The sequence below is a fragment of the Oncorhynchus mykiss genome, chromosome 14, assembly GCF_013265735.2.
Source record: "Oncorhynchus mykiss isolate Arlee chromosome 14, USDA_OmykA_1.1, whole genome shotgun sequence".
Lineage (NCBI taxonomy): Eukaryota > Metazoa > Chordata > Actinopteri > Salmoniformes > Salmonidae > Oncorhynchus > Oncorhynchus mykiss.
The window spans coordinates 10,828,012-10,843,755 of NC_048578.1; the positions used below are offsets into that span (position 1 = coordinate 10,828,012).

Genomic DNA, 15,744 nt, shown 5'->3' on the forward strand with positions numbered 1-15,744 from the left:
AGTAGGGGTGCCAAGATGGCTGTGCGGTGGCTTCAATACAGCGCCCCCTGTCAGTCATCCACGGTTTATACAAATCATTGGTTTTGACCTGTCCCCAAATTATATTGAACAAAAATATATAAACGCAGCATGCAACAATTTCAAAGATTTTAGTTAGTTACAGTTCATATAAGGAAATCAGTCAATTTAAATAAATAAATTAGGCCACTAATCTATGGATTTCACATGACTGGGAATACAGATATGCATCTGTTGGGCACAGATACCTTTTTTTTTAAAAAGTAGGGGCATGCATCAGAAACCAGTCAATATCTAGTGTGACCACCATTTACCTAATGCAGCGCGACACATCTCCTTTGCATAGAGTTGATTGTGACCTGTGGAATGTTGTCTCACTCTTCAGTGACTGCAAAGTTGCTGTATATTGGTGGGAACTGGAACACGCTGTCATACACGTCAATCCAGAGCATCCCAAACATGCTCAATGGATGACATGTCTGAGTATGCAGGCCATGGAAGAACATTTTCAGCTTCCATAAATTGTGTACAGGTCATTGCGACATGGGGCTGTGCATTATCATGCTGAAATATGAGGTGATTGCGGCAGATGAATGGCACAACAATAGGCCTTAGGATCTTGTCACGTTATCTCTGCATTAAAATTGGCATAGATAAAATGCAATTGTGTTCGTTGTCTGTAGCTTTTGTTTGCCCATACCATAACCCCACTGTCACCATGGGGCACTCTGTTCACCACATTGACATTAAAAACTGCTCCCTCACACAACGCCATGTACGCTATCTGCCCGGTAAAGTTGAAACCGGGATTCATTCATGAAGGGCAAACTTCTCCAGGGTGCCAGTGGCCATGAAGGGGATCATTTTCCCACTGAAGTCAGTTATGATACCAAAATGCAGTCAGGTCAAGACCCTGGTGAGGATGAAGAGCATGCAGAGGACCTTCCGTGAGACGGTTTCTGACAGTTTGTGCAGAAATTATTTGGTTGTGCAAACCTACAGTTTCATCAGCTGTTCGAGTTGCTGGTCTCAGACGATCCCATAGGTGAAGAAGCTGGATGTGGAGGTCCCAGGCTGGTGTGGTTACACATGGTTGTAAGGCCATTGGATATACTGCAAAAGTCTCTGAACAACATTCGATTCTCTGGCAACATTCAATTCTCTTGTGGCTTCTGAATGGCGCAGCGGTCTAAGGCACTGCATCTCAGTGCTATACTTTTGCAGTATATCCAATGGCCTTACAACCATGTGTAACCACACCAGCCTGGGACCTCCACATCCAGCTTCTTCACCTATGGGATCGTCTGAGACCAGCAACTCGTCACTACAGACCCGGGTTCGATTCCAGGCTGTGTCACAGCTGTGATTGGGAATCCCATAGGGCGGTGCACAATTGGCCTAACGTCGTTAGGGTTTGGCCGGGGTAGGCCGCCATTGTAAATAAGAATTTGTTCTTAACTGAGTAGTTAAACTCCTAGTTAAAATACAAATATTCCTGCAGTCAGCATGCTAATTGCATGCTCCCTGAACTTGAGACATCTGGGGTATTGTGTGACTACAACTGCACATTTTTATTGTCCCCAGCACAACACCTATGTGGTCGTGCTGTTTGATCAACTTGTTGTTATGCCACACCTGTCAGGTGGATGGATTATCTTGGCTAGGAGAAATGCTCACTAACAAGCAGTGGTGTAAAGTACTTAAGTAAAAATACTACTTAACTACTTACTAAAAGTACTACTTAAGTTGTTTTTTGGGGTATCTGTACTTTACTTTAATATTTTTGACAACTTTTACTACATTCCTAAAGAAAATGATGTACTTTTTACTCCATACATTTTCCCTGACACCCAAAAGTACTCGTTACATTTTGAATGCTTAGCAGGACAGGAAAATGGTCTAATGCACACTTATCAAGAGAACATCCCTGGTCATCACTACTGCCTCTGATCTGGCGAATTCACTAAGCACATGCTTCATTTTAAAATGATGTCAGAGTTGGAGTGTGCCTGCCCCTGGCTATCTGTAAATAAATAGAAACTAGAAAATGTGGCTGTCTGCTTAGTATAATGAATTCGAAATTATTTATACTTGTACTTTTGACACTTAAGTACATTTGAGCAGTTCCATTTACTTTTGATACTTAAGTACATTTAAAACCAAATACTTTTAGACTTTTACTCAAGTAGTATTTTACTGGGTGACTTACCTTAATAGAAAATGACTCAAGTAAAAGTATCTCTTTACGTGTTCTCAAGTATGACAATTGGGTACTTTTTCCACCACTGCTAACGAGGATGTAAACACATTTCTGCAGAACATGTTTGAGAAATAAGCTTTTTGTGTGTATGGAACATTTCTGGGGTCTTTTTATTTCAGCTCATGAAACATGGGACCAATACTACATGTTGCGTTCATTTTTTTGTTCAGTGTATTATAGTTAGTTCACAGTTGGTTTTGGTATTTTAACCTGCGTGTCATGAACTCGTCTCGTGGGATAGACAATTAACATCCGTAGACGCATGCGCAGAGCCGGTTTGGTCAGCATGTTGGAGCCTACTGATGAAAATATCTATTTACTGGGGGACTTAAGTTGACATGCATCGCTTGCAGTATGTGTTGGAAACATAAGGAACTTATCTATCTTATCAGCGAGGAAAAATAATTAAAAGGTTAAATTATTACATACTAGTGTTGGAACGATTGCTGGAGCTACGATGCAGTTTTCAAAGCACTACTGATCCAACACAATGTACGGATGCTCGTTTCAAAGTAACGTTATCAATGACGTCCGAAGCTTCGTTTGATCACGTGGTTTTTCAAACAGTTTTGCATAAGACGAGATCCCACCCAAGGGGCCAGGGTTCCGGTCTAGAAGCACGTTTTCCATCGCTCCTACTGTTCCGCTTCGGTACTGCAGTTTAACTGACGCCCGGCCTAGAAATACAATTTCCATAGACCGCCACATAGGGAAGTCATATTTAAAATTCCTATAAGACAATAGTCATAACCCTTGTGCACAAAACATCCTATGTATTAGTCAAATTGTCGCAGAGGCAGACATCACTCACAGCCGAAGATACTAACATTGTACATCAATACAATGTCTGCCATATTTTTGGATGACATCATCACTGCTCACACTGCTCTCTGTGCTCACTATGTGCTAGTGTGGATGTGATGTTGGTCCTTATAAACCGTATGCAACCCGGATATACAGTAGACAGTCCATGATGATTACTCTGCGTCCGACCGTTGTTTTCAGTCTCTAGTTCTTATTATACCTAAGTGGATCAATCAAATGTATACTGATTAAAAATGTAACGCAACGTGCAACAATTTCAATGATTTTTCTGAGTTACAGTTCATATAAGGAAGTCATTCAATTGAAATAAATGAATTTGGCCTTAATCAATGGATTTCACATGACTAGGCAGGGGCGGGGCGCAGCCAAGGGTCGGCCTGTGAGGGCATAGGCCCACCCACTGGGGAGCCTGCAGGTGAAGAAGCCGGATGTGGAGGTCCTGGGCTGGAGTGGTTACATGTTGTGAGGCCGGCTGGACGTACTGCTAAATTCTCCAAAATGACGTTGCAGGTGGCTTATAGTAGAGAAATGAACATTAAATTATATGGCAACAGCGCTGGTCGACATTCCTGCAGTCAGCATGCCAATTGCACGCTCCCTCAACTTGAGAGATCTGCGGCGTTGTGTGACAAAACGTCACATTTTAGAGTTGCCTTTTATTGTCCCAAGCACAAGTTGCACCTGTGTAATGATCATGTGGTTTAATAAGCTTCTTCATATGCCATACCTGTCAGGTGGATGGATTATTTTGGCAAAGGATAAAATGCTCACTAACAGGGATGTAAACAAATTTGTTCACAAAAAGCTTTTTGTGAGTATGGAACATTTCTGGGATCTTTTTCAGCTCAAACATGGGACCAGCACTTTACATGTTGCGTTTTATATTTTTGTTCATTGTGTTTTATAAAGCCTTTTTTACATTAGCCCATGTCACAAAGTGCTTATACAGAAACCCAGCCTAAAACCCCAACGAGTAAGCAATGCAGATGTAGAAGTATGGTGGCTAAGAAAAACTCCCTAGAAAGGCGGGAACATAGGAAGAAACCTAGAAGAACCAGGCTCTGAGGGGTATCCAGTCCTCTTCTGGCTGTGCCGTTGGAGATTATAAGAGTACATGGCCATTAAGTTGAGATCCTTCATCAAGATGTTCATAGATGACCAGCAGAGTGGTTAACAGGTCAGCACCTCAGGAGTAAATGTAATTTGGCTTTTCATAGCTGAACATTGAGGTCGGGACAGCAGGTGTGGGAGAGATGGTTGAAAACAACAGGACTGGGATAAGGTAGCAGGTCCGCTGAACAGGTCAGGATTCCATAGTCGTAGGCAGAACAGCAGAAACTGGATCAGCAGCTCGACCAGGTGGACTGGGAACAAGACACCCAGGAGTCGTCAGGCCAGGTAGTCCTGAAGCATGGTCCTAGGGCTCAGGTCCTCCAGGAGGGGAGCGAGAGAGAGATGGGAGCATTAGAAGGAGCATACTTAAGATCACACAGGACACCAGATAAGACAGGGGAAATGCACCAGATGAGATCTCCACCACCACACAAACCCGGTAAGACCGGACAGGAAAATAATATCAGTGACACAACCCACTCAAGTAGAGTATAGAGAAAAAAGCCTGGCAAGTCATGATGCACCCCCTCCTAGGGATGGCATGGGAGAGCACTACCAAGCCAGTGACTCAGCGCACGGGGCATTTCGACTACTTTGAAAAAATACTTTATTCGGAGTTGTGCCTGTTGTCATTTTTTTAGCATTGCCATTGACAGCGTCCAACATTTTTAAAGTAGCCAACTGGGTGGGGATGACTACTTTAAAATGGTGATAGCGTCAATGATAACACAAAAACAATATGGTGGCTGCCTATTGGAAAATAGCTTTTTCCTGCTTCTCAGCTCATTCTCATCAGTGTAGATGAGGGAAAGGAGACTAGGAGGAAGCCTGATGTGCACACGTAGTTATAATATCTGATCAGGACCCCTTGGGCTTGTTCAGGTAATAGAAACATGCACAGCATTGCAGATGGAAATTTAAACTGCTGGAGCAGCCCCTGGAGGAGACATCCCATCCCCGCCCCATGAGGTTGTTTCACCTAGCTATTTTAAGATTTGTCGCTCTGATTAAGAGTGTATGCTAGATTACAAAAATTAAGTCAATATTTTAAGTTTAGGCTTGGTAGAGTGATCTATGGCCTTGTCAGTGAACATTTTAGAGGATTTCTTCAAAACTTTACTTCTGGGGTGCTTTGTCTTGTATCCAGACTGCCTGACACTTTGACTTAACTGCAATCGATATTCATCTTTGGTGCTGGAGAGTTTGAACTTGGTCTGAATGCTAATGTGTGACAAGGCAAACCGAATAGTTATCTTTTAACTTGACATCTTAAGACAGTCTTATCAGGATAGCATCACAATATCAAATAGGTACAGCATATGCTAGGTGTGTTCACATGTGTTTTGAAATGGCCAGTTTGTTGTTTTGATAGACCATGCCATCTGTGCCAAAATCCAGATTTCTTAGTTGACTTTGAAAACCACTGATTTTGAGTTTAAGTGTGTAGATCGTGACCGCTCTGGTCATCACAGTTTAAACTTCGATGCAAGCTGTATGTCTGGGGATAACATGGCATGGACTGCAATGAATTGTGATGTACTCAATGATGCCCCAACTTGTTTGTCAGTTCCCACTTCCAAATCAGTTGCAATATGGCTTTAACAAAACAGATATTGCCACTGACACCTAGACTAGTTGCCTCAGTTTCCTGAAGTTCTCATCTTGGTCGTCTGCCAAATTCAGAGACTAAAATGGCAGGCTGTCAAAATAAGTTTCAGGCATTTTGAGGTGGGAGAGACCATATAAAAGACTAATCTCTTCACAATATTGTTGTCGCTTATCTCTGTTTTCACCTTACCCCTAAAAAGTACTTGGCGAAATCAGGCTTTGATGGATTTCGGTTTGAAATGTGCTGCTTATGCTATTTCTGTCTTCAAATAGGCAATTGCCTGAAAAATGGGTTGCACTTGGAACAAACTTGTAAGCAGCTGGGGGTTGGTGCCCTTGCATTTGATGTGCTCGTTTGTGGAAATATAGCCTAGCCTGCAATCTACAAACTACAGCTTTCAAGGGGAATTTACCAGCGGGATTACTTTGTAATTGGTGGTTTGTCGCTATTTTTCTTCTGTGCACTATTATCAGCTTTTAATCATGATTATTCTCTTCTGCATTTTGTCTATGTTCGTATCTGTATATATCACAAGATCTCCTTTTAGCCTTTGTTTAGTCCAATCTTAATCTCATCTAGACCTATTGTGTGACTCATTGGGGTTCTATTGACTTTCAGGCTCTGCATAACGTCACAGTGTTTGACTTGCAAAGCTTTTTTCCTCTGAGGACATATGAAACTGGTGTCCGTCTCTCTGCCTTTGACTGATTACTAGGCTAAGAGGGTACAGGCCAAGTTCACATTCCTTTTGTGTGTTATTTACAGAAATTAGAATATTCAGACCCCTTGAATTCTTCCAAATTTTTACTCTAAAATTGTTTAAATCGTTTTTTCCACCTCAACAATCTACACACAATACACCATAATGACAGAGCAAAAACAGTTTTTTTAGAAATGTTTGCTAATTTAATATTTTTTTAAGCTGATCACATTTACATACGTTTTCAGACTAGAGGTCGACCGACTATGATTTTTCAACGACGATACCGATTATTGGAGGACCAAAGATGCCGATTTAGCTGCATTTATTTATTTATTTATTTATTTATTTATTATTATATATACACACACACAGTTGAAATTGGAAGTTTACATACACCTTAGTCAATTACATTTAAACTCAGTTTTTTGCAATTCCTGGCATTTAATCCTAGTCAAAATTCCCTTATCAGTTAGGATCACCACTTTATTTTAAGAATGTGAAATGTCAGAATAATAGTAGAGAATTTATTTATTTCAGCTTTTATTTTTTTCATCACATTCCCAGTGGGTCAGAAGTTTACATACACTCAATTAGTATTTGGCAGCATTGCCTTTAAATTGTTTAACCTGTGTCAAATGTTTTGGGTAGCCTTCCACAAGCTTCCCACAATAAGTTGGGTGAATTTTAGCCCATTCCTCCTGAAAGAGCTGGTGTAACTGAGTCAGGTTTGTAGGCCTCCTTGCTCGCATACACTTTCAGTTCTGCCCAAAACTTTTCTATAGGATTGAGGTCAGGGCTTTGTGATGGCCAATCCAATACCTTGACTTTGTTGTCCTTAAGCCATTTTGCCACAACTTTGGAAGTATGCTTGGGGTCATAGTCCATTTGGAAGACCCATTTGCGACCAAGCTTTAACTTCCTGACTGATGTCTTGAGATGTTTCTTCAATATATCCACATAATTGACCTCCTCATGGTGCCATCTATTTTGTGACGTGCACAAGTCCCTCCTGCAGTTAAGCACCTCCACAATATGATGCTGCCACCCTCGTGCTTCACGGTGGGGTTGGTGTTCTTCGGCTTGCGAGCCTCCCCCCTTTTCCGCCAAACATAATGATGGTCATTATGGCCAAACAGTTCAAATTTTTGTTTCATCAGACCAGAGGACATTTCTCCAAAATGTACGATATTTGTCCCCATGTGCAGTTGCAAATCGTAGTCTGGCTTTTTTATGGAGGTTTTGGAGCAGTGGCTTCTTCCTTGCCGAGCGGCCTTTCAGGTTATGTCGCTATAGGACTCGTTTTACTGTGGATATAGATACTTTTGTACCTGTTTCCTCCAGCATCTTCACAAGGTCCTTTGCTGTTGTTCTGGGATTGATTTGCACTTTTCGCACCAAAGTACGTTCATCTCTAGGAGACAGAACACGTCTCCTTCCTGAGTCTCAAATTATGTCAATTAGCCTATCAGAAGCTTCTAAAGCCATGACATCATTTTCTGGAATTTTCCAAGCTATTTAAAGGCACAGTCAGCTTAGTGTATGTAAACTTCTGACCCACTGGAATTGTGATACAGTGAAATAATGTCTGTAAACAATTGTTGGGAAAATTACTTGTTTCATGCACAAAGTATATGTCCTAACCGACTTGCCAAAACAATAGTTTGTTAACAAGAAATTTGTGGAGTGTTTGGAAAAACAAGTTTTAATGACTCCAACCTGAGTGCATGTAAACTTCCGACTTATGTATGTATGTATGTATGTATGTATGTATGTATGTATGTATGTAATAATGACAATTACAACAATACTGAGTGAACAATGAACACTTTTCTTTTAAAATTACTATGCCTAAATAAAATCTATTTAGTCTCAACTAAATAATGAAACATGGTCAATTAGGTTTAAATAATTTAAAAACACAGTGTTGGAGAAGAAAGTAAAAGTGCAATATGTGCCATGTAAAAAAGTTAACGTTTAAATTCCTTGCTCAGAACATATGAAAGCTGGTGGTTCAATATTCCCAGTTAAGACGTTTTAGGTTGTCATATATGATTTATGACGCGTTGACTATTTCTCTATACCATTTGTATTTCATATATCTTTGACAATTGAATGTTCTAATAGACACTTTAGTATTGCTAGCCTAATCTCAGGTGTTGATAGACTTGATGTCATCAACAGTGCTGTGAATCAAGCATTGCTAAGAGCTGCTGGCAAACTCAGTAAAGTTTGAATGAATGCTTACGAGCCTGCTGCTGCCTACGACCGCTCAGTCAGACTGCTCTATCAAATATCAAATCATAGGCTTAATTATAATATAATTAACACAAAAATACTAGCCTTTGGTCATTAATATGGCCAAATCCGGAAACTATCATTTAGAAAACGTTTATTCTTTCAGTGAAATACGGAACCGTTCTGTATTTTATCGAATGGGTGGCATCCATAAGTCTAAATATTGCTTTTACATTGCACAACCTTCAATGTTTTGTCATAATTATGTAAAATTCTGGCAAATTAGTTGGCAACTAGCCAGGCGGCCTAAACTGTTGCATATACCCTGACTCTGTGTGCGATGAACGCAAGAGAAGTGACACAATTTCCCAAGTTAATATTGCTTGCTAACATTAATTTATTTTAACTAAATATGCAGGTTTAAAAAAAAATACTTCTGTGTATTGATTTTAAGAAATGCGTTGATGTTTAGGGTTAGGTACATTCGTGCAACGATAGTGCTTTTTTTCACGAATGCGCTTTTGTTAAATCATCCCCTGTTTGGCGAAGTAGGCTGTGATTCGATGATAAATTAACATTGATTACATGCAACGCAGGACAATCTAGTTAAACTAGTAATATCATCAACCATGTGTAGTTAACTAGTGATTATGTGAAGATTAATTGTTTTTTAATGCTAGCTAGCAACTTACCTTGGCTCCTTGCTGCACTCGCGTAACAGGTGGCCAGCCTGCCACGCAGTTTCCCCGTGGAATGCAATGTAATCGGCTTCCAAAAAATGCCAATTACTGATTGTTATGAATCGGCCATGCCGATTAATCGGCCGACCTCTAATTCAGACCCTTTTAATCAGTCCTTTATTGAAGCACCTTTGGCAGCGATTACAGCCTCGAGACTTCTTGGGAATGACGCTACAAGCTTGGCACACCTGTATTTCAGGAGTTTTTCTCATTCTTCTCTGCAGATCCTCTCAAACTCTGCCAGGTTGGAAGGGGAGCATTCCTGGGCCTAGCACCCTGCACAGTCATGTGAAATCCATAGATTTCAAGTCCGGGCTCTGGCTGGGCTACTCAAGGGCATTGAGACTTGTCCTGAAGCCACTCCTGCGTTGTCTTGGCTGTGTGCTCAGGGTTGTTGTCCTGTTGGAAGGTGAGCCTTCGCCCCCGTCTGAAGTCCTGAGCACTCTGGAGCAGGTTTTCATCAAGGACCTCTCTGTACTTTGCTCCGTTCATCTTTGCCTCGATCCTGATTTGTCTCCCAGTCCCTTCCGCTGAAAATCATCCCCACAGCATGATGCTGCCACCAACATGCTACACCATAGGGATGGTGCCAGGTTTCCTCCAGATGTGACGCTTGGCATTCAGGCCAAAGAGTTTCATCTTGGTCAGCCTATAGCATCTTGTTTCTCATGGTCTGAGAGTCTTTATTTGCGTTTTGGCAAACTCCTAGCGGGCTGTCGTGTCTTTTACTGAGAAGTGGCTTCTGTCTGGCCACCCTACCATAAAGGCTGCAGAGAGGGTTGTCCTTCTGGAAGGTTTTCCCATCTCCACAGAGGAACTCCAGATCTCCGTCAGAGTGACCATCGGGTTCTTGGTAACCTCCCTGACCAAGGCCCTTCTCCCCCGATTGTTCAGTTTGGCCAGGCGGGCGGCTCTAAGAGGAGTCTTGGTGGTTCCAAACTTCTTCCATTTAAGAATGATGGAGGCCACTGTGTTCTTGGGGATCTTCAATGCTGCAGAAATGTTTTGGTTCCCTTCCCCAGATCTGTGCCTCGGCACAATCCTGTCTCGGAGCTCTACGGACAATTCCTTTGACCTCATTGCTTGGTTTTTGCTCTGACATGCTCTGTTAACTGTGGGACCTTTTTATATAGACAGGTGTGTGCCTTTCCATATCATGTCCATTTTAAATTGAATTTACCACAGGTGGACTCCACTCAAGTTGTAGAAACATCTCAAGGATGATCAATAGAAACACAGGATGCACCTGAGCTCAATTTCTAGTCTCATAGCAGGGTGTGAATACATATATAAATAAGGTATTTCTGTTTTTATTTTTAATAAATGTGTTAACCTCGATAAACCTCCTTCGCTTTGTCATTATGGTGTATTGTGTGTAGATGGCTGAGGATTTTTTAAAATCAATGTTAGGTTAAGGCTATAACTTAACAAAATGTGGAAAAAGTCAAGGGGTCTAAATACTTTCTGAAGGCCCTGTATCTTCAAATTATGTGCCAATGTGGCTGTTCCATTGAGGTTATTGCTCCCCTTTTTAATCAGTGTTTGGCCAGAGAAAACACATTTCATTCCTAATTTGGTAAGGATTATCCATCCTCAAGTATTTTAGCATGCTCATCAATGGTAGGTTGACTAGTAGTAGTTGCAGAAATAGCAATAAGTATCACCTTCTAATAGTGTTTCAGCTGCCTAGCTCTAAAATAGAGAATATTGAGTCAAATATGATTTCGGAATGCACAATGCAGTTCTGTGAAATGTGTTGTCAGTTGTTGCCGTTATCTAGGTCAGTGCTTCAAGAGCCCTCTGCGCTTGGCCTTCTGATAAACAATTTCATTTTGAGAGGGAACTGCTGTTTTCATTATTCATACTCTGGAGTTGTGGTGTATCCACAGTGGTACTTGAGAAGACTCCATTAGACCATAGGCTTACTGGTCAAATGCACATGAGGGGATACTTCAGGGGTACTCCGAGCAGAGCAATTTAAATTCATTTGGTGGTACAGTAACCGAAAAGGTTGTGAACCACGGCATTAAAGCATGACACCTAATTTCCACATACTACAAATGTATACTGAACTAAAATAAAAACGCAAAATGTTGGTCCCATGTTTCATGAGCTGAAATAAAAGATTCTAGACACTTACCATATGCACAAAAAGCTTATGTCAATCAAATTTTGTGCATATGTGTTTACATCCCTGTTAGTGATCATTTCTCCATTGCCAAGATAATCCATCCACCTGACAGGTCTGGCATATCAAGAATGATTAAACAGCATGATCATTATACAGGTGCACCTTGTGCTGGGGACAATAAAAGACCACTCTAAAATGTGCAGTTTTTTCAAACAACACAATGCCTCAGATGTCTCAAGTTGAGAGAGCATGCAATTGGCATGCTGACTGCAGGAATGTCCACCAGAGCTGTTGACAGAGAATTGAATGTTAATTTCTCTACCATAAATCTCCTCCAACGTCGTTTTAGAGAAAATGGCAGTACGTCAAACTGACCTTACAACCTCTGACCACATTTAACCAGGCCAGCCCCGGACCTTCACATCCAGCTTACTCACCTGCGGGATCGTCGGAGACCAGCCACCTGGACAGCTGATGAAACCGAGGAGTATTTCTGTCTGTAGTAAAGCCCTTTTGTGGGGATAAACACATTTTGATTGGCTGGGCCTTGCACCCTGCACAGTCATGTGAAATCCATAGATTTGGACCTAATTCATGTATTTCAATTGCTTGATTTCCTTATGAACTGTAACTTAGTCATATCGTTGAAATTGTTGCATGTTGCTTTTCATTATTTTTAAGTATAATTCCCAAATTATACAAATTACACATTCACTGCCATTCCTAATTTATTTTCTATTATGTGGTAACATAATTCCACATCTTGCCTTGCATTTCACCGGCTGGTCAATGTGTGTTGGCGTTTGTGTATCTCAGGTTGAATACCATTCTAAGGCAGTTTGTCAGTTTCAGCACTCGTGCTATTTCTTTGGTCATTGCGCATTGCTTTTTTCCCAACCTGAAATTGGGGAGATTACCTTGCTCGTTGATGCATGCTGGACTCCTCTCGATTTCTGACTTGTTCACAAATCGATTTAAACTGCTACATGATTCTTTAACAGTGGAGTTGCAAGTTAGATGAGTTGCACAAAATTGACTGCTGAAATGTAGTGGCGGACGTGAGTGACATTTTATAGGCAAGGGGTAGAGTTTCATTCTTAAAACTTAAAGGGTATTTGTTGCCCCAAAGTTAGCCAACCAGTTTAATGCCATTTAACATTTTTTACAAAGCCCCACAATTACTTTTCACTTCAACAACTGCAGCTAGAATACATACAACCACAACTTCTTATTGGAAAAGTTTCTGCTACTTTGAAACACCAAAGCGCTCAGCTGTATCTTTTCGATTGTTTCTGCTCTTCATCTCTTCTTAATCTAATTGGTTACCCTCTGTTGCCCAAACTGAATTGTTTTTAGGTCTCCTCTCCACTCCTTTGAAGCTTTAACTTCTATTGAATGCGGGTCTCACCCGATATCACCTGGCTAAACCTTAAAATTCCCTACTTGTCTCTTGTCTACACCCATTGATCTCTGGGTTTTTACAGCTGTGGTATTTTCCAAGTGGGGATTACAGTCTACAGGCTTGCTATTTATGTGTTCTGCCTCCTTCCGTGGAGCAGAGCCAAGAGTTCAGCCCACTCTCCTCACTCCACTAACGACTGGTAATTTGGTAAATGCATTTGAAGGTGGAATGAAAAAGACCCCTCACTGTGGAGTGATGATGCCTCCAACTCCTTTTTATTAATTCTGTCACTTATCCGCCTGACCGTGTCTTGGCTGGGTTCCAAATGACCCCTGACCTCTGCTGGTGGGGGCTATGCAAAAATCAGTATAGAAAGACATGGTGGCTATAAGTCATACAGGCTACGTGGTTCTATACTCTACACTGCTCTGGTAGTGGTATCAGATTAGATGCAGTGTAGAAAGTCCTCATCCCAAGGCCTATATTTTCATTCAGACACTTACTGATCCACATCACAAACGCCCTTCAGGAAACCAGGTGACTCTCGCAGGGAGATCGAATGCAAAGATTTGTTTAATTACTCGACTGCTACGAAATAGAAAACCAGGGTTTAGCCCAGGGGTATATCCTATCGATTTGGACTGTGTGGGATATTTTAATGAACCCAGCATGTTTGTAAATTAGTTGTTTAAAAGTCTCTTTGGTGGGTGAAGTTGATTGCCTTTTCTGCTCCGGTTTCTAACTCTGTAGTCTCTGTTTCTCCTTACAGACGGGCGGATAGAGAGCGATCGAGACAGACCACGATGTCCAAGATCTCCAAGGCCGCTAAGGCCGTGAAGAAGGTGGACATGGGGGGTGTGATCCGGGCCATCGTGAGGTCAGGGCAGGCTGCCCCCGGACCACCTCTGGGTCCTGTCCTGGGACAGGTAAACTCCCTGTTTAGACTTCCCTTCCTGCCTCTCCTATTCTATTTTCTTCAAAACAAAAAGAGAAACATAGTGTCAAGTTCTTTACGCGTCTCCTCTTGAATGTCTTCGAGTGTCAGGCTCTTGTGCGTCATCGGTTGGCAGTTGCGCTTAAAATATACTTGTAAGTTCCAGACAAAAATAAGTGGTGTTGGTGCCTTTTGAGAGCTGAACCATGTTGAATGATTTAGATTCCCTTCTGTTAAGTGTATCCCTCTCCCACACAGTGGGTTGAAGAGCCCAGGAAAAGATGAAGAGCATGGTAATGAGGTGAGACGGGTTGCGTCCAGGCAAAGCCCAGCTGTATGTCTGAAGGGACCCTCTTTTTAGAGTGGTTTGGTATGCCATTGTTGCGGCGCACCGTGCGAGTGTGTGTTTCTTTGCTGCCTTGCTCCATCAAGCTCGGAGTGTGTATGTGGTAGGCTAAATTGTAAATAAATGCCAGTCGGCAGCCGATCTGCTTTAGGCACCGGCCTTTTGGCCCTAATCTTCCCTCTCTCCTTGTTTTTTTCCCTTCCTCTCCTCTGTCTAACCACCCCTGACAGAGGGAGCACAAAGAGGTAGGTTGCCTGTCGGCCGCAGGGCATATTTAAACAAACGAGAGCAATAAAAGGGCGAACGGGAGACAAAAGGGAGAACCTGACGGCTTTGGTGGGGGAGAAGTAATTACAGTCCAGAGTGAAATTAGCACACCCCAATGGAGGCGAGTAAAGAGGGAGAGGAGGAGGAAAGAAGAGCGGCGCCACTATATCTTCGGAACCTCAGGAAAATGCTGAGGGTTGTACATGGGGCTTAACAGGTGTAACAAATCCAAGGAAGTAGTCATTTGCTGAAGCGGCGGCTGATGTAGTTCCTGACGTTATATTTGAAATATGAGACAAGTTGCCCAACGGGGAGGGCATCCACAATGTGTAGTGTTTGAAATGGAGAGTGAGTGAGAGATGAAAGAGCGCGAGACGGAGAAGCAGACTCCCAGCCTACTCTAGTTCACATCCCTGCCGATTCTCTCAGAACTACAGAGAAACTCCCTGGAGGAATGGCCTTACTGTGTGTGTGTCAGGGTTGGGCTCAATTCAGAATTTTGGAATTGACTTCTGTTATGGAATGGGTTAGGTAGTATAGGTTTTAGGAGTATAAGTAGACGCAACATACTACAAAAAATGACATCCTACACTTCCACACCTCATCCCCAGGGGGCAGCAGCAACCAACCGGGTCAAGGGCTGTGCTTTGCTAGGAAGCCTTGATGAGCACGTTAGGTGCTGCCCATTAAGGTGATTGACCGTCAATGTCCCAGCTGGGAAATCTGTGAGGTTGATGGTTTTCTTTGGTGGCCACGAGGCCTATCGTTTTTTTTTTTTGTCTTTTAGTTTGGCCATGCCTTTGGTATTTATTCCTTGTTATAACAGTTTGATCCACCATCTGAACAAATAATAATCTGCTTGGACTGGCTGACCAAGAGGTCAAGAGAGACGAGCTGGTGTCTCCTGGGTAAATGCATTCAACACCTGGTCACATACGCTTGTTTGTCACATTAATGGACACGTCGAGTCAGATTACAGAACCGTTAGACATGCCTAGAACCCCCTAGACTTATCGAGCACCGTGTTCACAGTTAGCTGTCTAATCGGTTTCGTAACACTCCCATTCAACTCCAGTTGAAATTCTAATTAGAATTGGCGACCCCGCAGGATGCAACATTTAGGTTTGAGTGACATGAAGTAAAATTAAATTCAGTGCAATT

General features: G+C 42.1%; 1 protein-coding gene across 1 annotated transcript in view; it reads left to right on the forward strand.

Annotated features, from left to right (window-relative positions):
- Positions 1–15,744, forward strand: part of mrpl11 (mitochondrial ribosomal protein L11) — a 61,900-nt gene that overhangs the window by 18,380 nt on the left and 27,776 nt on the right. The window contains exon 2 of the mRNA XM_021561147.2: positions 13,806–13,962. Coding sequence (XP_021416822.1) covers positions 13,840–13,962 — 123 coding nt within the window. The 5' untranslated portion in view covers positions 13,806–13,839. The remainder of the gene's footprint in view (positions 1–13,805; positions 13,963–15,744) is intronic.